The sequence below is a fragment of the Symphalangus syndactylus genome, chromosome 21, assembly GCF_028878055.3.
Source record: "Symphalangus syndactylus isolate Jambi chromosome 21, NHGRI_mSymSyn1-v2.1_pri, whole genome shotgun sequence".
NCBI classification, from domain to species: domain Eukaryota; kingdom Metazoa; phylum Chordata; class Mammalia; order Primates; family Hylobatidae; genus Symphalangus; species Symphalangus syndactylus.
Genome location: NC_072443.2, coordinates 15,989,732 through 16,013,435, shown reverse-complemented (window position 1 = coordinate 16,013,435; position 23,704 = coordinate 15,989,732). Strand labels below are relative to the sequence as shown.

General features: G+C 34.6%; 1 protein-coding gene across 19 annotated transcripts in view; it reads left to right on the top strand.

The window, feature by feature from the left end:
• ROBO2 (roundabout guidance receptor 2) overlaps nt 1–23,704 on the top strand; it is a 1,378,235-nt gene that overhangs the window by 1,319,474 nt on the left and 35,057 nt on the right. For 10 of the 19 annotated variants that reach the window (XM_063630549.1, XM_063630540.1, XM_063630548.1 and 7 more), the window contains 4 exons: nt 5,183–5,225; nt 6,659–6,786; nt 11,891–12,172; nt 17,835–17,991. In XM_063630549.1, coding sequence (XP_063486619.1) covers nt 5,183–5,225; nt 6,659–6,786; nt 11,891–12,172; nt 17,835–17,991 — 610 coding nt within the window. Of the gene's footprint in view, nt 1–5,182; nt 5,226–6,658; nt 6,787–11,890; nt 12,173–12,588; nt 12,715–17,834; nt 17,992–23,704 lie in introns of all 19 variants that reach the window. The other 9 variants (XM_063630546.1, XM_063630544.1, XM_063630538.1 and 6 more) reach the window with 3 other exon arrangements.

The window sequence follows — 23,704 nt, the reverse complement described above, 5'->3', positions numbered from 1 at the left end:
TTGTAGGCTCCTAAACTGCCGAGAATGTGGAAATAGTGCAAAATGCTAAGTATAGCACTGACTTGGTTGCCTTGCTTGTTATTTGATGCATTTATATGTTTATGATCATTTGATTATAGCATTGTTGCTTGTGTCTACATCTTATGAAGTTAAAATTTATTAGTTACCTGTTAGAATACATTTCCAGGACTAGAGAAAGTAGTACAGCATATCCGTTGACAAGAGGCTTCCATGTTTGGTGACAGGCCATCATTCTGCCATTCTCATTTCTCATTGGTTGCTGCCTCTCTGCTTCCTCATAATTTGTCACCCAAGTGCTATATCACTTCAACAGTGAGGGATTCTTTGCAGAAAGGGGTGCTAGGCAGTAACCGAGTGTCAGAGTCTGGAAAATTAATGATACTTTAATGTACCTTCTTGTAATGCAGTCCAGTTCTCTGCCTTCATCGCTGAAGGTATTGCCCGTCAACCTTTCTGTTTAATCAGCCACCATGTTATATTACATCTCTGTGATACACTCGTATAAAACATATGAAATATAAGGAAGAACTGATTTAATTCATGGACTATTTTGTGTTTATCCCTTCACTTGACGTTAGCAATGATAATAAAAAATTGACTGTGCTGGTCAGTTCAGTGCAAAGTTCTAATATATTCACATTTGGAGTGTTGCATTTTTATCCTCCATACTTCTTCATTCACTCACTCCTTATAAATAAAATATCTCTCACAGTTGATAAGTTTATACTGTTAGTAAAATTACACCAGAGAGACTTTTCTTCTTTTTTTAACAGCAATTCTTTGCACAACCTATGCACTTAATTTGAAAATATATGTTGATCATTGAGCTTGACAAGAATAGTACATTTCCTGTTATAATTTTTTATTGTTATTGATACTCATCTGCTTGTAGAAGAACTGCTAACTCAGAAGGTGCTATGCCCTTCAGGTGTTTTGGAGTAAGGCCAAGCCAGAGAGAAGCCTTTCAGAAGTTTTATACCTAACTGACAGATGGCTCACTCTGAAGATAACAGATTTTATGAAGCTCAGTAAATATAAACAATTTAATATGAGTGAGCAAATTATGTGAAATGCTAAACACTTCACACGTAGGTCTTAAAATCGTCAGTGAAATATAAATTATTGGACAAAACCATCCAAGGCACTTAAAAGATTTGATGGATTTTTTATACTCTGATTATCTGGGCTGAGTTAGTGCTTATTAAAAAAGGATTAATCTACATTCATATTTGAGAGACAGCTTATCGGGAAAGGGAATGAGGCTTGGCTGCAATGGTAAAGTTTCCATTTGGAGTAGGAAAATGTGACCTACTAAAGATAGGCACTCGGAAAGCTTCCTCACTCAAAATGTCAATTTACCAGTTATGTTTTCTCCTCCTCTACCCGACTTGTAGCAGGCGTGAGATTAGGATTAATCCTGTGAGGTAATATTAGAGTTACTTTTTGTATGCTATAACCTTGCAAAATCTCTTTACCTTACATTTGTTGTAAAAATTGCAAGAAATTCAAAATATTTCATGCAATTCAAAAACATTTTAAATTGTGGTGTCTGCAGAACTTTTTGGAAACCTTAGCCCTATTCAGTTAGTGTAAGCTAAAATATTCTATATGTAACTCCTTGAAAGTTCTTAATTTTAGCTGCTAACAGAGACTTCTGATTGAGATTCACAGTTATTCCATATGTATCTCTAATAAGCACAAAGTTACTATTCTGTGATTATCAAAATTGTGACAAGAACAAGATTGCCTGACCACGCCCAACCCTTCTTACAGCTTCAAGGCAAACACTTCTTTGAAATGAGAACCACCTGAAAATAGCTTTCCATTTGCTGTGGAATTTTATTTGTATGTTCATCTCTCTGCACACAGACACACAAAATGCTGATCAAAACACCAGATATGATTTCCATTTTAGGAGTTCTAATTGTTCAGTTATTTCTAGTCTGCCCTAAATCTCATGATCTAATAGAAGTTAGTTACTTTTGATCTACTTTTCAAAAGAGAACAAATCTAAAAGTTTTGAAGCATAAAGTAAAAAATGAAACTTGAAAAAGTGTTCCCTGTTTTTCCCTTGCTTTAAAAACACGACTAAATAACCCACTAAGATAAGGTTTTTTAAAAAATTCTGACAGAAATAATACAAAATGGAAATTTAGATTGTGTACTAAATTATATGTGAGCCTTTTTAAGGTCATCAAATATTTACATAATGTGTGAAGTTTTGCCTTTGTATAGTTAATATGCAGAGATAGAGATAAGTGTCTTTATAGAATATTTTGACACCCTATTAGCAGTCTAGAATCATTTGAAAAACATCTTTTAACGATGATGGGAACAGAAATAGAAAACAGATTGTCCCAAATGCTTAATATGAAATATTTTTAAATTAAAATTATTTTGCTCACAGCGTTTAATTTTCAATTGCCAGATATAGGCCACACATACTATAGTGTTCATACTCTAACAAGTTTGCAAATTAACTTTAATGCATTATGTGTGTATATATATATATATATAAATATATATATATTTATAAATATATATATATAAATATATATATATATATTTATAAATATATATATATATAAATATATATATATATATATAAATATATATATATATATATATATATTTTGAGAGAGACTCTCGCTCTGTGGCCCAGACTAGAGTGCAGTGGCACGATCTTGGCTCACTGCAACCTCCGCCCCCCAAGTTCAAGCAATTCTCCTACCTCAGCCTCCGGAATAGCTGGGATTACAGGCACTTGCCACTGTGCGTGGCTAATTTTTGTATTTTTAGTAGAGACGGGGTTTCACCGTCTTGGCCAAGCTGGTCTTGAACTCTTGACCTCGTGATCCAACCCCCTTGGCCTCCAAAAGTGCTGGGATTACAGGCGTGAGCCACCGCGCCTGGCCTCATGATACATTTTTTATAAGGTTTTCAGTGTTCTATTATAATGCTTTAAACTTCACACGTCATGAAGAATTTGCCACTGGTTCGTGTATTAAAATTAAGTGCAACTCAATGTTTGTACCTCTGCTTCTGTTGTCCTCCTTTGCTCTAATATTATTTATTGCTCTGGCAGTAACAGAAAGTTTGAATGGGACAAAAGAGCATCTAAATTAGGGAAAACTACTTAGCTTCTCACATATTTCTTAAACAGCACATTTTGAGGTGTAACCCATGAGCATCTGCTTATTTGCATATTCACAATGATATTCACACTATTAACTCTCTTTTAACAGACTAAAACAATCAATTGATAGTCCATAAAAAAAAAAAACACAAACTAGAAAGTCACATCAGATGGAAAGCTAATTAGCTATAGTGTTTTCACATTGTGTATGTACTAATCAGGCATTCATTTAATATCTCCAGTGCTCAATTTTTTGCATTAATTATTTCAGATTAATTCTTTTTGGTTAAAAGCAGTTATTAAAGGGGCACAATGTGGGAAAGATGCACTGCTGATTCCTGATTTCCCGCATTTCAGTGAGCCTTTGCATCTTCTCTGAGCATGTGCCTACAGCCAGTGTTGAGCAGATGCAAAGGTTATGTCAGGATTGTTTTGCAATGCATTTGAGATATTACACATAAAGTTGATAAGGCAGTATATTTCAGATACCAATAAGAAGTTCCTAAAAGCCCTGATATGCTTTACTGTCCCATGAAGACCCTTGGAGTTTAGAATCATATTACCTGATTATGATAGCATGAGAGATAATATTAGTTAGATAACCTTAAAGGAGGGACTTCATTTGGAAATGTGTAAAATTTAAAGAGTGATCATCATATTTGATAGCCCAAACTTGAGAACAGAGGAGTTATGGAGAGTTATTCAAATTAAGAAGTATTCACTATGTGTATATATTAAATGACAATATATCCTCTATTTACTTACAATATGAATCAACTGATTAAATTTCATTTATTTTCACCTGTACTCACCACATTAAAAAAAATCGTAGTAAATATAATCAATCCCTTCCAAAGATAGGGTTTATTGGGTTCACAGCTGTGAAAATGATATTTTTTTCCCTCATCCCCAGTGATTGGTTTAGCCAATCCACATTAATTTTGGTCAGAATTGCAGGTTTATTGCACTTTTGCAAGCTGTACACTTCTAAACACCACATTTCTTTTTAAAAATAATTTTCTAGTTAACTAATTTAATGGCAAAATTTGATCCAAACTAATGTGAAGCTATTTGTAGACTTTATCCTACTAATCATGGATATTCATATTCTACTGCAGAAAAACTAACTTTGAATACAGTTTACTGTCTCAGAACCTCTTTGTAATAGGCAAAGTATATTACCTTTCTCAGTTCTGAATCATTCTGGAGTCCAGATACATTTGGCTGCAAAGGTTTGGATAACGGATGATGGACCTGAACTGATAATAACATTCTTTGGCCAGTGCTTAAAATCCACTTTCATGTTGCTGGCTTTGTAGGCTTGAAACTATCGGCTGGAGAGAGTGGATTCACTGGCTGTGGCTCTGGTGGATGCTTATTGGTGTTGCTAATAAGTTCCATAGTTATATGGAGGATTCAACTTTTCTGATCACTACATACAATTAGGAATATATTCAGTATCAATTATTTGAAAATTTCATTTTTGTGAGCAGGTTATTCTCTATTAATTATAGTTCATGTCTGTTGTAATTATCACTGTTTATGGTGAAAAATCTGTAGTCAATAAGTATTTGTTTTTCTTGTTTCATTAGAAGGACATAACATGTTGGAACTTTCCTGTTTCAATTTATATTATAAGTGTTTTGTCTTATGCCTTCTAATTAGGACATCTTTGTTTTAAAATTAAAAATCTTGATTTGATAAATTCACAATAATGCTATGTTGATCTTGCAATACCACTATATATACTAATTGTAACAGGTTTGACATTTAAATACGAATTGGTTCTTTAACTTAACCATGGATTTGGCTTAAAGAATTTTGAAATGTCCTATTAAAATTGGAGCAAATGATGGCTTTGCCTTGGGCCAAACCACTGCTTGTTACTCTCTGTACAATTATGTTAATTATATTTTGTTAAAATTCCCAGAGGCCTCAGCTCTAAACTAAGGGCCAATATGTAGTTGTTATTAATTGTAATTAATATTGACTACTTGTGCGTGCATGTCTTCCTTCTTTTTACAGTTACGTTTCAAAGAGGCGATGGAGGACTAATGAGCAATGGAAGGTATGCTACGGAGATTGTTTCATTATTATTTTTACTTTTAATCAGGACTGGGGAAACTCTATAGTAAGAGCCTATTATTGTAATAAATGATCACTTAAAAGTCTGAGAATTCTAGGAGGAATTAAATGGCTTACCACAAAGTTTAATGATCTATCTGTTGTGCACTTTAGAGGAATCAAGTCCAGATGTTTCATAACTCCCAGATGCCCCTGAAGAAATTAGTAGTAAATATCACATGGAATGTGTTCATTTGTTAGCAGGATGTTTACTGCATTAATTAGACATTAGCAAATGAAGTTGCTGTTGTTTAAGACTCCTTATTGGCTCTCACTAAATTGCTGTGAGTGAACAATTACAAATAATCGATCACAAAGTAAATGATTCATGGATGATGAATAGGCTATAGATTGATAGGACTGGATTTCACAACTTTGGATACTCAATTGAAATTGATAAAAGCTGACAACAAACTCATATATCCTCATCTATTTTCCCTTTGCCAATATGGAGATTGTAATTAGGCTGTGGTAATAACTTCCAATCTCCCATTTAATCAATATTTGAGCAAAAAGAGATGAAGTCTAATGAGAGTTTGTGGCTGTAGCAAGAAAGCAGTTGGGTCTCCTTCTTCCAGTTTCCATAGAAACACGTTTCTCTTAGGGATTGCACCAGACGGGGTCTATCAAAAGAAAAGTGTCATGATTATAGACGTTCTATTTCCATGTAAATATGCTAGTAATCTGGAAAGGAATCAGAATCCCATCTTTTATATTAAAGAAGGAAGTTCTTTATTAAATAAGACGTGAAGGAAATTTTACTCATAGACTATATTCACATGCTGGATCAGATCACAGTGTATCTTTTATTACCTTTAAAAAAAACCCTTAATATTCCCCTGATGTTTTGCAATTTAGAACTTGGAAATGTGCTATTTTTGGAGCAGTATAAGTACTGTTCATTAATTTCACTTAAGTTCCTTGCCTCCAAATCAAGCATGACGGCTCATAACAAGGGTTACAGCCTAGAGGCAACAGATACATAAGGTAGCCTCAGGAATTGAGGAAGGTATAGCCCAAAGTCTTAGAAATGGCCGACATAGAGCAGTCACTTTGAGCGGTTGCTCCCTTGAGGTGCCAATTTATCATCAAACCTTGTTTTGGGATCCTAGTATGTTACTGATTTCTACCAGTTTCAGGACAGACACCTGAATTCATTTGGACATTGACAGAATCCCGGGCAAGGACTCCCTGCGTCCACTGTTAATCTATGTACAGCCTTAATGAATTGCTGGAGTTCTTTAATTCTAGGGAGTCTACATATATTAATTGGAAGTCAATTAAAATCTTCCATTTCTTAATCCTTTATATTGCATGAGACGAGTGTCAAAATCTTGCACTGAGCTCCGTGTTGATTCCTTGTAATTTCCGTTTTAGCCGTCCAGGTCTTCTAAATGCTGGTGATCCCAGCTATCCATGGCTTGCTGATTCTTGGCCAGCCACGAGCTTGCCAGTAAATAATAGCAACAGTGGCCCAAATGAGATTGGAAATTTTGGCCGTGGAGGTAAGTTGTGTTTTTTAAAATAATGTTATTTGAGTTCTCGCTCTCTTTTTTTTGACCTTCCTGGATTTTTTTAAAGAGACATATCAGGGAGTATTTATCCCATAATTAAAATTAATGAAACATATGCACTAATAGTGCTGTACATTTGCTAAATATTTTAACGTAAAACTATTGTGTCTTTATTACCTTGAGTAAAACCAAACTTTTAAGGAAGCTGTTACTAACCAAGATGATAAATATTTATAATATATATGCTTTCAGGATTACTAGTACAAGATTACTGAACTCAGAGACTATTTTGCTAACTAGGGCTTATGGTTTTGGACTAGAGGTTTCCCTTCTCTGTCTCATTTAACATGTATTTATTGAGCATCTCCTGTGTACTTGGCACTATGGAAGACCATAAGAATCTAATGTTGATATAAAAAAGATGGTTCTTGCCCTCATATAATATGTCATGTAAGAAATAGACAATTAAGTCAATATAACATGTTGAGAGAGAACTTTTCTGTAGTTTCACAACTAGTAACTGTTATCCAAAAAAAAAAAAAAGAAAGACAAAAAAAGTGCTAAGTAGCCAACATACTAAAGCCTCCAAAATTTGGTGCCAGAGTCCTCTCCCTGTGGGTTTGTAAGGAGACAGAAGTAACCTACTGTAAATAACTACCGCCTCCCCTGACTTCACCTTTTCATCCAGTCAATAGGAGAGAGCTGGGTTTAGAGAATGATGAGAGGAGTAGGGAACTCTCTGATCTTAGTGTGGCTTGGCAGGTTCATGTGCGTTTTCCATTGGTGGAAGAGTGTACAGACATTAAATGTACTTAAACTGCCTGGCCAGAACCCCACATGGAATGTCTACCAATTGGGAGTAAGAAAGCTCTATGAACAGAGTATTATTTAAGTTGATACCTGCTGCAAGTTTAAAAATGAGTCAAAAGTATGAAAAAAAAAAGTGTTTAGAAAAGAAATTGCTCTATTTTAAGTTCCAGAAATAAAAGAGACTGACCTACTTGAGAAATGGAGGAATTTCCTAATGACTTGAGTATAAAATACAAGGAAGCAGAAATGGTAAGAAATATAGAAGGATAGATAACAAAGGACGTTTTAAGCCACATAAAGAGTTTAGACTTCGTTCAGAGGGTAATCAGAAGCTGTTGATGGATTTTTCAGAGGAGAATGCTGGGATCCAAGTACTGTTTTAAGTCATCCAGCCTGCTGCTGGATGAAGAATGGAGTAACAGTAGAAAATTGGAGTGATTAATTATTAGAATAGTGCTGTGATCCAAGCAAAGCTGTATGAATTTGCTGTAAGATTTCTGCACTTTTAGAATTAATGAAGGAGGCCCAGGGCTCTGTTAAATTTTTCTGAGTCCACTGTGAGCCTTGATGGGTTAATTTAGTATGTATGAGTATATAACCAGATTGACTGAGAACTGAGAAGAATATTCATTCACAGCATTTTCTCTTTAAGAATGGATTACCACTATGCTTGACTATATTTAAAATTGTATTTCAAATAATGAAACTACTAATTATTGCATAAGTCTGCATTCTGTCAGTACCAACTGTGAGGAGAACTCCCTTCCCTTCTGCAAATAAAATACAGAAAATAACCATTCCTACTTCATAGGTGTGTAATGAGGATTAAATAGATGAATACATATATTTATTTATATAGATGAATATATATATATATATCCCAAAGCTTGGCATACCATCAATGACCAGGCATCAGTGGAGTGAGTGAGAGAATGGAAAGTAAGTTATATGACTCCTCAGCTTCCTCTTCCGCTTCTGCAAGCCAACACACCCCACTTAGAACTCTCACTTGCCCAGATACTCTGGTAGTGGCTTCCTCCCCTAAGTGACCCGACTGTGAGCAACTGTTAGCTATCACTTTGCCATGGGTAGTTTCTGCGCCTGAGCACCTGCTCATCAGGAAACAAGAATGTCCCTCCCCCTGCTATGTAGACTGATTTTGTCAAAAGGAATTCTGTTCCCACAGCTTTTGTCAATCAAAGAATAGCTGCTTCTTTTACCTCTTGTATTTTTATTGAAATAATTTTACCTCTTGTATTTTTATTGAAATAATATGACATGCTATTGTTATATCAAAAAGTAAATGCTCACAGATGGACAAAATGAATTTTCAGTTTCCACAGGCTGCCTTAACGTCTAAAATATCTCAAATTTAACAAAAGGGTACACTTGGAGATTTGCAAGGTTTTTCTTCCATTTTCACTTAATTAATTTTCGTGATGTGAAATATCTCATAGATGAACAGCAAGGCCAAGACAACGTTTTGGTAGAGTTGACTGTGTCCCTTATCCATGTGATAGTCATTTTCAGCATTTACTATGTGCCAGAAATACTGTTAAAATTTTTTAATTCATTTTGCTTGCATAGTAATGTATGAAATAGATAGATAGTCATATTTCCATTTTAAGGATCAAGAAACTAAGTTTTCTCAAGATAAATAATTTGAGATCTGGCTGTAGAAAACTCTGCTTTGTATTGTAAAGGCAGATTCACATGTATGACTATATAACCATATTCACTTGGAAGAATAAGGATGGATACTGACATTTTCCCTTTAAGAATGAAATGACAATACATGTTTGAATGTAATAAAAATAGTACTTAGAATAATAAAGTTACTAATTATAGCATAAATCTACATTTTATCAAAGCAAACCATAAAAAATATTATTTAACCATTCAAGTCAGCAAGTGCTTACTCTCTTCAAAACACTGAGTGAGCAATCGTGAAAATGCAGACATAAATCCCATATGCTCCTGTCTTCAAGTGACTTTATGATACAGTGAAGGAGACAGTCATTCATACAGATAATTATATAAAACAAAAGGAAATAAATGTGAGTACAAGTATAACCAAGGTGCTGAAAAACTACGGAATGAATTACCAATTCCAAGTAGAGGAAGCGTTTCTATAACTCATAGGTTTCAAACACAAGTGTTAACAAGCACTAGTCAGACAGCCTAAAACATTAAGGACTGGTAGGTGGGGACTGCGATAAATGGAAATGGAAAAAAAACCTGCTAAATATGACATCACCTATTTAGGTCTAGCCTGTTGGCAGGAAGGCCGGCCCAGAGTTCCAAATCATCGGGTATTACAGGACTCTCCTTAACATCCAAATATTCATGTGCAATATTCCAATATTTTGATGTTGTTAGAATATAATTCAGTTTATTTTTTGAAAATGTAGGGATGATCAAATCATATTTGAAGACAATATGCAGCCTAAAAATCAATACAGAAGCACTTAGACTTAAAGGCAGGCTGACTGTAATTTTATCTAGCAGGGAGAGGAGAGATTCGATTTCCAGAGCCATAGCATTAGTTGTATAGCAATATTATGTAGGATTAGATTCTTGGACCACTTTTCTTCATTGTTTAACATTTGAGCACACAGCCATTTGAAAAGCTTGCCATCGAAGTGGCTTGCAATCCACATCTAAAGCTTTGGAGAACTTTAAATTCAAAGCGTGTGAAGTTGGAGAATCATGTATATTCACTTAATATTCATCAGTGAAGGACATGGTGGAAGTGGCAGAAACAAAAGTGAAAAATCACCCAGAGTGAAGGATCTATTGTCACCAATTTGAATATACTACATATTAAAAGTTTTTTGAGAAATGAAAATAATACTAACACTTGAGAATGCAGTATGCTTAACATCAAATTTTGTCATTAGTACATAGCTCAAAGAAAGAAGGGCAAGAAAGTAGTTGTGAAGCTCTGAAATTCAAAACTAATGTTATTTGCTCATACAACCTGGTGAAATATTATAAGCTTAAATACGTTTAACAATTTCACTGATATACATTTAAGATATTTACTTCAATATCTTAAGTACATATCCACTCAATTGTAAAACAAGCTCCGAACTTCAAAACCTTCATAAAGACTTAAGTTATGCAGTGTACAAAATATAGTATACATTTATTTCTAGTTGCTAAAGAAGACAATTTTTAGCTTATGTAAAATTCAAAAGGAAAAGTAATATTTCTATAAGAATTTTTATTTCAGGTTCTATTGAGTATCAGCTAATCTAAAAGTTTTAAGATAGTTGCAAATGTCCTGTAATGAAAGAATGAAGACCTCAAGTCCCATGAAATGAAGCTTTCAGAAGATAGGTTATTTTAAAATGTACTATATAATAATTAGATTCATTTTAACTCTACATGATTAAAAATAGTGTTATTTAGTGATTTCTATTTTAGATTCAGTTAGTATCTTTCTTCCAAAAAGGGAAAATAAGAGCTCAGGAGAGAGGCAGCACTTCTGAATTACAAAGCATCATGTAAAAATAATTCAGCATACCAAAATGAAAAATGGGCTGATTGATATTCAGAGTTGCTCCTGCAATTTAATTTTACTCTAGCTGTATTACAACATGAAACTGTAATTCTCTAGTTCAGAGTTGATAGCATAAATTAAACTCACCGATCACTGAGATTGCTTTTTCTGTAGTTAAATTCTGCTATATTGTGAAAATGGCTTACACATGAAAATTTTCCTTTGTTACCCAATAAAAAAGAATGCATTCTCCATTTCTGGAGCAAAGAAATCACATCTATAAGTGGCAAGTTATAACTTCAAAAAATGTACTTCATAGTCAGTACAGTATAATTTTGGAAATGTTAGCATGTATTCAGCAGTTGTAGTCCGTGTCTCTTGGGATAAAGTGGAAAGAGATGTTTTTCATCTGTGAGTTGTGGACTCACTATCATTGCTACTGTAAAGTGCTAACACTTTCATTGGCTCTAAAACAGAGTGAACAACTGAAAGCATTTTTCAGTAGTGAAGTATGCCAACCATCTCATTCATGGTTAAAGAAAATGGGGGGAAGGGTGTTTTAAGCAGTGAGACGTGAAGGGCAAGCAGTAGGCCTGCCTGTCACTGAGGCTGATAGCTTGGCGATGGTTGTACATCATCTACCCTTCAGTGGCTCATGAAGCCCATCTCAGCTGAAATGCAAACATGCAGTGTGACACACTTATTTTTCATCTGCAATCCTGATAGTTTTGGGCTTCCGGTGCCTCATTAAATTGTTTCATTTCCCTATGTTCACCACAGATGTGCTGCCACCAGTTCCAGGCCAAGGGGATAAAACAGCAACGATGCTCTCAGATGGGGCCATTTATAGTAGCATTGACTTCACTACCAAAACCACTTACAACAGTTCCAGCCAGATAACACAGGCGACCCCGTATGCCACGACACAGATCTTGCATTCCAACAGCATACACGAATTGGCTGTCGATCTGCCTGATCCACAATGGAAAAGCTCAATTCAGCAAAAAACAGATCTGATGGGATTTGGTTATTCTCTACCTGATCAGAACAAAGGTAACAATGGTGAGTCAGGTTCTCGTGTCCTGAGGAGGTATTTTCATATCATTTGTGCATGAGATAGAAATTAGTATTTGTTGTTTGACTTAGTGATTCATTACCAGGTTTACTACCTAAACTAAAAAAAGATACCAGCATGTTTCCAGTAACTTGAGTAATTCCTACCACCACCACCGCCACCACCACCACCGCCACCGCCACCACCACCACCACACACCAATGCCAATCGGTTTCATCTTTTAGCTCTTTTTCAACCTAATGATCAACAATCCATCTCTACTTCCATGAGGACAGGGTAGACAAAACATTCCCCCACTCTCCCACAACATCTGCTTCTGAGTTGCTAACTGCATGTTCTGCATGGGCTTGTGCTGTGAACTAATCACATGATGCCACTATGACCTCTGCCCTTTAACCCTTAGCCTTACTTTACATTCCTGACTACCGATTGGCTGAGGGATTGTCTAATAGAATGCCACACAACCAGTCTCAGGATTTCAGCACCACCAGCTCTCACAACAGCTCAGAAAGGAGTGGCAGTCTCTCAGGTTGGTCTCATCACAGTAAGGAGAAATATTTGTTTGTCACCAGCATATGACCTGTGTTCCTAACAGCCATGAAGATATACTGAATCACAGCTCACTGTCAGGCGTTTATGTGTCAAATGACAACAGTTTATGCTAATGAAATCATGCCTTGGTGGGATAAAAGGGAAGAGAAAAATCACTGTCCCCTTTTATATACTAACTCTATGAGGATATATTTAAAGAAAAATTATGCCATTCTACTAAATACTATTCATTAAAGAACAAAGAGAATTTTATAATAAGATCATACATGAAAGTCACTTCCATGTTATAGATACCAAAAGATGAATTCAACTAAAATGAAAATGATTTTGGAGTACTTCATAATATTAGTATATCGACCTCCTATTTTTGGACAAGATTTCAAAATACCATATAATAGGATTTTTTATCTATTGAATGATATTCTACTGCACTATACAAGAAAGTTAATATGGGAAATTAATATGTAATTTCCAAAAAACCATACAATCTTTGATATTGATAATTCTTTTATGGAATAAATTTTAATAAGTATGTGAGATATATCAGCTAAGCTGACAATCTATAATGTTGGTATCATATAGCACAAATGGAAAGAAACACCCTTTACTGGACAAAAATATACACCTATTATAATGACTTACGAGTGAAATTTTCCTGGCCCAAAGATCCTTACCTGTAAAATGAGGAGGTTGTAGTAGACACACTCTAACTTTCAACCATGACATTTACATTGTATGGCTGATGACCTTGTGCATTTCTAATTTATTCCATGACCCCACTTGTTTAATTTGTTCGGATTAACTATATGCTATTTGTTTGTACTGAGATTTTGTTTTTTTTTTTAATTACAGGTTATTTGTAAAAGATTATAGTGTATTATGGCATGTCACAGGCTACCAGGCATCAAAGCCATAAAGAGTTAAACTTTTTACATCATTAGGGTAACATTTTCTAAATTACTTTTCCTCAGGAGATGGAACCCTTTCAGTCTGAAAATGTTAATGCTCCCTCCTCCCTTCAAAATGGGTCATTTGCTCTTCTTGCCTATTGGTAGAATTAGCTATATTATAGAATCCAGAAAATTTTAAACATCTGTTATGAATTTAAACGGGTTTAATAATATAGGAGAACTTTTTGAATGATCTTATATGTGTCATTTAGACTGCCATTTATTTATAATAAGTCTCGCAATTGTTCTGAATAATTAAAAAGTAATTTATCCTGGGCTTCCTTTTTATTTCATTAAAGATATGCAAAGTCACATGCAGTATGTAAAAATAAATCTATATACTATAATCCATGGATTACTTAAGACTTTTAAAAATCTTTCTTTAAGTATTCTATATGTGTTGATTGCCACCATCAAGTTTTAAAAGTTGTCTTTTGAGTAATTGTAAGCAGAACACAATTCACAATAGTGCTTAGTGCTTTTTTGAATCCATTAATCTTCTGAGTGACATTTATATATATATCTATGAATTATATTAACTACTTCATCTACATTTGAATACAAAATTACTTAAATTGATGATAGAAAGCATTCTTTAGTAGGTGAGAGTGAAGTGATTATTCTCTTTTTAGTTGAGTTCAATTGAGTATAATATCAGAGTTTTGTCTTATGCTTATAATCATAGGTTCGTTTCCTAAGACTTAAATTTAAGATCAAACCACCTTGTGGATAGCTAATCATATGGTATTATAAGATTTTCTTAATTTGTTTATAGCAATGTAAGCAATTTAAAATAATCACAGTGATAAAAGTGGACATTTCTGAATTATTTGAGTGAGTGTATCACCCTTTGAAACAATATTTATTCAATACATAAGTTCTGAGAACTTCCATTAAAAATCTAACCATTAAAAATATAAAATCACCAGCCTGATCAACATGGTGAAACCCCATCTCTGACAAAAATCAGCCAAGCATGGTGGCACTCGACTGTATTTACAGCTACTTGAGAGGCTGGGGTAGAAGGGTGCTTGAGCCTGAGAGGTTGAGGCTGCAGCGGAGGTGATCGCACCACTGCACTCCAGCCTGGGTGACAGAGTGAGACCCTGTCTCAAGGAAAAAAAAAGTATATATATACATATATATTAATATACACACAAATTAAAGAATTTATATATTAAAACATGCTCCCTTAAAAGATAATATAGGAAATTCTCACCTTAAAATGATTGAAGGTTCTTTCTTTGTTTGCAAGTAACAGCAACAGACTGTGGCTTACAGCAACAGACTGTGGCTTACTTCACTCAAGGTTCAGATCTCAGAGAATGTAAGTGGCTTTGGTTCTGTCGTATGTTCTCCACCATGGTATAAACCCTACCACTGCTCACTGCTAAAAGAAGTCAGATGTGTTGATTTGTAATCCTACACGTACTGCCCATAATGAGAGAGCAGAAATTTCCTCAAAAGAAGAGAAAGTGATTGTTGGATAGAAAGCCCTCACACATTTCTTCTGTGAATCAATCACCCATTTCCAAAATATATTTTTAAATCTGTTTGTTTGGAAGAGTAGGTAATGAATGGCTTTCTTGAACTTTGGACAATGACTTCTTCCACAGAATTCAGGGCTCTGGAAGTAGTAATTTCCAGTAAAGAAAGCTGCTGCACTCTGAATTCTGATTTTTCTCTTACTGGGTGAATGTGGACCACATAACACTCAGAATGAACCTCAATTGCTTCATGTATAAAATGGAGATGCAAGGACTTGTCTATTTCTGTTACTCACTCAGTTCTGGTGGTGACCACCTCACATTTCTAAAAGTACTATGGAAAACAAAAAGCGCTCTCTCTATATAAATAAATAAGGAATAAAGGAGGTGAAACTAGAGAGAAAGCTATGGAAGACAAGTAGCTCAATCTGTTCCCCTTTTAATCATTGAAACAGAGTTCTGATACTACAACAGAAGAAATGGTTCCTGTGTTATAATTTTGCTGACTCATCAGGAAACAAAGGATTAAGGTTCATCTACCTTAAAGACAAACATTACAGATTTACATTCAAGCAAGTTTATTGTTATTCTGAGTCAGGCTGTTTGTGGGATACTGTAGGGCCTGGAGAAGTTGGGAGTAAAGAAAGCTTTAGAAAGCAAGAGGAGCTGGGTTTGCTCTAAGATAGAGGATATGGGGAAAAAAAAGAACACAAATGAGTGGCATTTATTGAATGTTCTGTCCATTCCGAGTAGTTGATATGCATTGTCTCTTGTAATCCTCAAAATAACTCAAAGAAGTAGTAACTTTATCTCTGTTTTACATGTGCGAAAATGTAGGCAGTAACTATTGAGTAACTTATCCAGTAAGTGGGAAACTGGTCTGTAAACCCAGATATGAAACTCTTATCCTCTAAGCAAAAGATATCTGTTCTCCTTCCTCTTAAAATCTTTTATTCTACCAAACAAGTATAATAAAAGGCAAGGTGAAAGCAATTTGTGTGCAAGGATGTTCTTTGAAATATATGTGAAGGTGTGCATGCTATGTGGAAAACACACACTATTTTATAACTGGCAGTAAAGTATATATCCAGTTTAACAGTTTTGTCACTTCCTGGTGCTCAAATATGTTTCTATTAAATTACATAATATTCGATGTGGCTGATGCACATGAGTAATTGATAGAAATAAGGAGAATAGGCCGGGCGCGGTGGCTCACGCTTGTAATCCCAGCACTTTGGGAGGCCGAGGCGGGCGGATCACGAGGTGAGGAGATCGAGACCACGGTGAAACCCCGTCTCTACTAAAAATACAAAAAAAATTAGCCGGGCGTGGTGGTGGGCGCCTGTAGTCCCAGCTACTCGGAGAGGCTGAGGCAGGAGAATGGCGTGAACCCGGGAGGCGGAGCTTGCAGTGAGCCGAGATTGCGCCACTGCACTCCAGCCTGGGCGACAGAGAGACTCCGTCTCGGAAAAAAAAAAAAAAAAAGAAAGAAGGAGAATAGCAGACTTCTAGTGATACTATATTGCTAAATAGCCCTGCTACAAATAGTTTTTGCTCACAACTTGTGGTTCCAGAAAGATGAAGTCGAAAGAATCAGTAAGATTTTTGGCAGATATTGCTGTAGGCTGTGGTGGGAGCCACAGAAGTTATGTAATGTCCCCTGAAATGTCCTTTGTTATTCTGCTCGAAGAGGTACTCATTCCTCATCTAACTGTAGTCCACTTTTAAGGAAGAAGCTTTATCTACTTAATTTTGGAAGAGTAAAAACCATGGCACTGTCCAAAAGATAAATTATATATATATATATTTTTTTTTTTTTTTTTTTTGAGATGGAGTCTCGCTTTTTCACCCAGGCTGGAGTGCAGTGGCGCGGATAAATTATATTTTTTATATTTCATTAAGCTCCATGTAATCCTAGATATGGCTCATATGCTGCTAGCTTACTTTCTTCTCATATTTTGTGCATGAATTCATTTGTATTAGAAGGCTACTGAAACTGATTACTGTATTAATTTTTCCTCCTTTTTGGAATATTATATGATGTTATGCTTAAAATAGCTAAGAACTATTCACATATGCAAAAATAATTGTGCCATTCATTAGTTAAAAAGTCTATAGAACATATCTTCGCAAAATATTTACAGGTATTTTCCTGATTGTAGCTGATTGATTTTTATCAGTTACTTTTGAGATAAAAATTGTTACCCTTCCTGGATTAATTAAATTGAATAAATTCTGATGGAAAAGTTTAGCCTATATCCTTAGACCTTGCATTTTCCACTGAGAGAGATTATGCAAAAGAGCATTATAAGTGTACTAAAATTTGACATTTAAAAGAATTTGTTATGGCCCATTATTTCCTCTAACAATGAAAACGTGAAGGCAGCAGACGTGAATAAATCAATAAGCATGCTTTCGATACAGCAGCCATGTTTTTGGTTTATTCAGCTCTGCTGTTAATGCACTAGGGAAAAAAAAAAAACTATCATTTTGAGTGATTTATAAAAATGTTTTTCTGATTATATCATTTCATTGTTTATAGCTTTTAACAATTCCAACATACTGATTCTGGTGTTTTGAAACAAACACATCTTGCCATCTGATGTATTCTCTTTATTCTGCTATTTGGCATCTCTGAATAAACACGTTATTACTTTCAGGTGGGAAAGGTGGAAAAAAGAAGAAAAATAAAAACTCTTCTAAACCACAGAAAAACAATGGATCCACTTGGGCCAATGTCCCTCTACCTCCTCCCCCAGTCCAGCCCCTTCCTGGTACAGAGCTGGAACACTATGCAGTGGAACAACAAGAAAATGGGTAAAGATATTTTATATACTAACAAAATGGCCAGGGCTCTCCTCTCCTCTCTGTTGTTCATTTTTGCCATCATCTTATGCTCTCTTACTGTTTCCTTTGCCCCCCACCACCATGCTCATTGCATTTCCCCCTCTTTTATTGTTTGTACTGTCTATATATTTTTAGCTGATAAATACAAAACAGCACATATTGAGGACTGAGAATCCTTGGCCTTCAAGTGCCTTAGATTGTCTGCAATCATGATAATGCAGCCTCCATTTATAATATTGCTTGTTAGTTTGAAAGCAAGTACCCACAGCTCTGTGAACTAAAGAGCCACTCCTGAGAAGGGTTGAAAAGGGAATTAAAATAACCTTCTTCATCATCCCTTGCAGTTCTCTAATGACTTGATGTCTGGCCGTAGCAGGGCGCCACTGTAGAGCACCATCACAATGGGATAATTGTAGGGACCTGGCCACTGGGTAGAACTTTAATCATCAGCTCTGATGGGAATTTAGGGGCCAGAACAATAACAGAGCCAATGCACACTCTGTAATGAAACCTTTTTAAGTTACAAAATTTTCTTCGAGGGTCTTTAAATGGGACCAGTTTCCTTATTCTTTCCCAGATGTCTCACAAGAGTTAGTTTTCCTCTGTTACTTTAAGCCTTAATTGATTTTAAATTCAAAGACACTGATATTTTTTATCCTCTAATTCCAAGAAAAAAAAATTGGTCAAAAATCCTGTTCTAGTTTAATAATTCTGAATGCTTTGTCTTCCTTATAATTCCCAGGTCACTGTTTATTTTGAGTGGGCCTTTATGTAAGCTAAAAATATGGAATAAAAGCAGTTTTTCTTTTCACAGGATTTTTTTTTTACTTAGAAATATTTATATATTAAAATAAATCCATGTATTTCTATAATGGTTATTATCTTGGTTTAAAAAATCACATATACATGTTTATAAATTTTTTCTTCATCCTCTTTTCTTTGTACATAACTCTTGTCTTTGAGGTCTTCAGATTAATTTTTCTAACTAGAATTTTCTATGTCATAACATTGGCTTCTTTTAATGATATCATTTGCCTTTGATAAAATAAAATATATATACATATATGCTCTATATATGCATTACATATGTATACACACACACACACGAATATTTTTTGTCTATGTCTTCCTTTCCCTCCAAAAGCCTTCATTTGTCTCTCTGAGACTGTAGCGCTTATTACATATGCATATTTTGTTATTTTACTTAAGTTCACATTTGAAATGGGAAACTAAAAGCATATCCTGTGTCCTCTTTCTGTAACTTAAAAAATAAAATTCTGTATATGATCTTAATTTATATTAATGTTATGTGTCAGTGTCACATAAATCATGAGCAAAGAAAAACCAAAGATGTGTATTCCACAAGAGATTACTACAGAGCTTAGAAATCTGCAGTCAGAGGCTACAGAAATGGGGACTTGTAAAATGGGAAGAGAAAGTAGTGCTGCTAAAGCTTTATATGCATAAAGTCTTGAACTCATATCACATGAAAACTGTGGATAATTTGGAAGGTTTTTTTTCCCATCGAGTCTACTAAAAAATACATAGACTATAATAATTCCTGTAACCCCCTGCAATAAAACCAATTAAAATCAATGCTAAACTTCTCACTTAGTTCAAAGATAATAATCTTGCAGTGGAATTGAAAATATTCATGAAATAGTAGATGGTGCAAATTTTTATTATTTAACACAAATTATTTTCAGTATAATTAAAACAAAATTGTTTCTACATATTTGGAAACTTTATATATATATACGTATATCCATATACATATATATATATATACGTATATCCATATACATATATATGTATATACGTATATATATACGTATATACATGTATATACGGATATACGTATATATATACGTATATACATGTATATACGGATATACGTATATATATGTATGTATTCTGAGTTACCTTCAAGTTTTTGTTTGTCTTAAATACCTAGTATTTGCTAAAAAAAAGTTATCATTCTTACTAAAAATAGTGGTTAGATCTTAGCCAGTCATTAATATTGACAACAAAATTCAATTTCCTTATTTTTTGAGCTCAGTTTTTAAAAGGCTAACACTAGAAAATTATTACTTTAATTATTTATAATAAAAACATGTATTTAAAGTTAATATAAAAAGAACAAAAATTAATAGATTGGGCATGATTTTGTCCATTTTTTGATATTCTTTCTTTATACTTTTATGTTTTCTAATCGGTAAACCATATGATACTGAAAAAGAAAGATTATTGAACACAGTAGAGTATTCCACTATTCATAATATTAAGTAATTCAAAAAAGAAATCTTCAGAATTATCTTCTAGGAAATTTTTCTATAATTTAGAACCTTCATAATTCGGGTTTAAGCTTTTCTTGATATACAAAATACAAAAACTTCAGATACTTTTTTTTGCTCTTGATACTATTAGAGACCAGACACTAAACACTACCCTGCTTCTGACACACACACATGCACACACGCAAACACACACAATTTTGTATGATAAGCCTTAGCTGAGCAATGCGGAAGAACTAGTAATTTCCCCACAGAAAGGGGCTATCATATATACCAGGGAAGCCAGGGGAAAGCTTGTAGAAGTTAAGTTTTGAGGTGAATCTAGAATCATTTACTCACAAATAATAGAAAAATATTTGGTGGCTGTTGGATGCCAGGCACTGAGCCAAAAATAAGGACAAAGATAACAAGAAAACGTCTCTGTCCAAAAGTGGTCTAGCATTAGAATAGATTGTTAGTCAACAACTATAACAAAATTTTACTATTGTTGTGATTTTCTGTGCAAATGGAGACAAATTCCTCTGGCCAAAGACCAAAAAAAAAAAAAGAAAAAAAAAAGAAAAGAAATATAATACAATGAACAATGAAAGACGAGAAAACAGGAAATAGCACATAGTCCCATTAGTCTTCCTTTTGAAACCCCACCCTCTTTTCATGAAGGTTATCTGCCTTAACTAAACTGTTGTTTTGGTTATTCCTAAAGCTTGCTCCTCTATTGTAGTACTCCTCATATTGCACTTAATTGCTTGTCTGTGTCCTTTTTCAATTTGTCGCTGACGTATGAGGCTTGTCGAGTTTGAAAACTGCATAGGGTGGCTGGGCACGGTGGCTCACGCCTGTAATCCCTGCACTTTGGGAGGCCGAGGCAGGTGGATCATGAGGTCAAGAGATCGAGACCATCCTCGCTAACACGGTGAAATCCCGTCTCTACTAAAAATACAAAAAATTAGCCGGGCGAGGTGGCGGGTGCCTGTAGTCCCAGCTACTTGGGAGCCTGAGGCAGGAGAATGGCGTGAATCTGGGAGGCAGAGCTTGCAGTGAGCCGAGATGGCACCACTGCACTCCAGCCTGGGGGACAGAGCAAGACTCTGTCTCAAAAAAAAAAAAAAAAAAAAGAAAAGAAAAAGAAAAATTGGTGATAACATTAATTCTAGTTACTGGGAATAGCTAATGAAATATGTTTTAGTTAATTAACGCATTAAGCAATGCGTTTGACTAAAGTCAAAACCAATATTTATATGGTTAGGCTCTCCTTGGCCTGACATTATTTGATTAATAAAAATGAATTGAGTACACCAAATTATAACTTTCTTATGTTTTCTTGGCACATGATGCATATACACATATTTCTTCTAATATATTCTCTATGAATTTTCATTTCATGTGTATATCCCCATTAGATTTTCAAAAATAAGGATATCTTACTACCTATGGAGTTTCAGAAAAATCTTAGGACATAATAGACTAGTTCCATTTGAAAAACTGAATATGTAAACATTTTCTTTCTTTTTTCCAAGGTATGATATCCTTGGCAATGAACAAGTGTAAGGAAAGTGCACCTATTACTTTTTGGCAAAAAAAGGGACTCTTCTGTAGTAAGATTTACAAAGTAAATTTATACTTTGTAATAGATATTTAATTATATCTAGTTATGAAGCAGAACAGCAAGCACATTTCATATTGAAAATAGTTCTCTTTTGATTAGCCTCCTCTTACGTATTTCTGTTTAGCTTAATAATGTGGCTTAAGTCAGATAAATAAATTATGAAAAAAGAATAAAGCATTCTAATTAGTGGAACGACTTGTGTGTTTTCAAATCAAATCAATACATATGTTTAAGACTTACTCTTTTTAAGGTGTTAGATGTAACAAAACAAGAACAGTTCAATGTCATAACTAATGCACTTGAGGAAAAGGCATTATAAACGTGAAAAGTTAAATACTAAAATAAATTAGTCAAGAGTTACAGAAACCAACACTGGAAATGACACAAGACTGTATATAATCAATTTTCAAGGAAATGTGCATCAAGGAAACCTTCATACAAGATACGGGATTCAGCCTGTGTCTTGATGGATTTGTAAGATTAAGACAGGTAAAATTGGAGGAGTACAGCTTATTGGAAATAAGTTGGTTCTTATAAATAAATGCACCAGGATGGGAAAAAAAGTACAAAGAAAGATGAAAACAAACTAATTTATTTGAGCAGGAGATTCTTGCTATAAAAACTGTCTGAAAAGGTAGATTGAGGCTTAGACACATTCAATGGATGGAATAAAGAGAAGTAAATCTCTTTATTCAGACCATTCTGATATTTTCATAGATGAATTTAAAAGTTGGGCAGGATTGATTAGAGGAGGGAAAAACTAAAAGCAGAAAATCCCACCAGGACAGTGAGTTACAATATTTTAAAGCAATAGGATCTTTTTTCTGTGTGAAATTTAATTGTGACCTCCAACATATAAAACAGATAAAAATGGCATCAATTTTTTAGAGCAGTATGTCTTTTAAATTCAGATTAGCTCTCATTATATAGTCAATTAAATGGGAAAACAGTTTAAATGATGGTATTTTCTAGTATAAAAATTGCTATTTGTAACACATTAGTGTGCGTCGTTTATAATGTCTAATATTATAATAGATATTTAGGAGGAAATATTCCTATCAAACCTTACAGGGCTTCTGAAACAGGGTCTTGCAACTCATTTAGGTAGCCTCAGCAAGAGAAGAAAATGGCCATGGAAATGAAAATAAAGGAGTTAAATTTATAACTAACTTTGAAGGAAGAATCTTTGGAATTCGGGAAAAAGAATTCAGGGGTCTAAGGAAATTGAACATCCAAAGATGATATTACTCCCCCCAAAAACCAAACAAACAAACACACACCCTTTCTGTAACTATCTGCCGCCCACAGGGAAATTTCAAACTCCTTGTAGGGGCTGATAAGGCCTTCAGTGACCAGCCTATCCCTAACTCTCTTGCCTCTTCCATGGCCAACCTTCTTCTTTCTTTGCCAGCTCTTGGCATTTAGGGAAGTATTTGAACTCTTCAAATTCCTTTCTCTTCCTCTGGGCTTCCACACATGTTGTTTAAAATGTTCCTTTACTGGTGGTCAACATAGCCCTGCCCAACTCCAAAACTAGTTTAGACCTCCTGCTTTCTACTTTTATGGCATCCTGCATCATTGATTATTTGTTTAATATCTGCTTTCCCCACTGAAATGTATGCTCTGTGAAATAGATTCAGGACCCTGACACATAACTGTCCAAAAAAATAAATTTAGAGTTTATTTCTACATCTGTTTTAGGCTCACAGCAAAATTGAGCAGAAGGTACAGATTTATCCCAGCCCCCACATATTGATAGCCTCCCCAGCTATCAACATTCTTC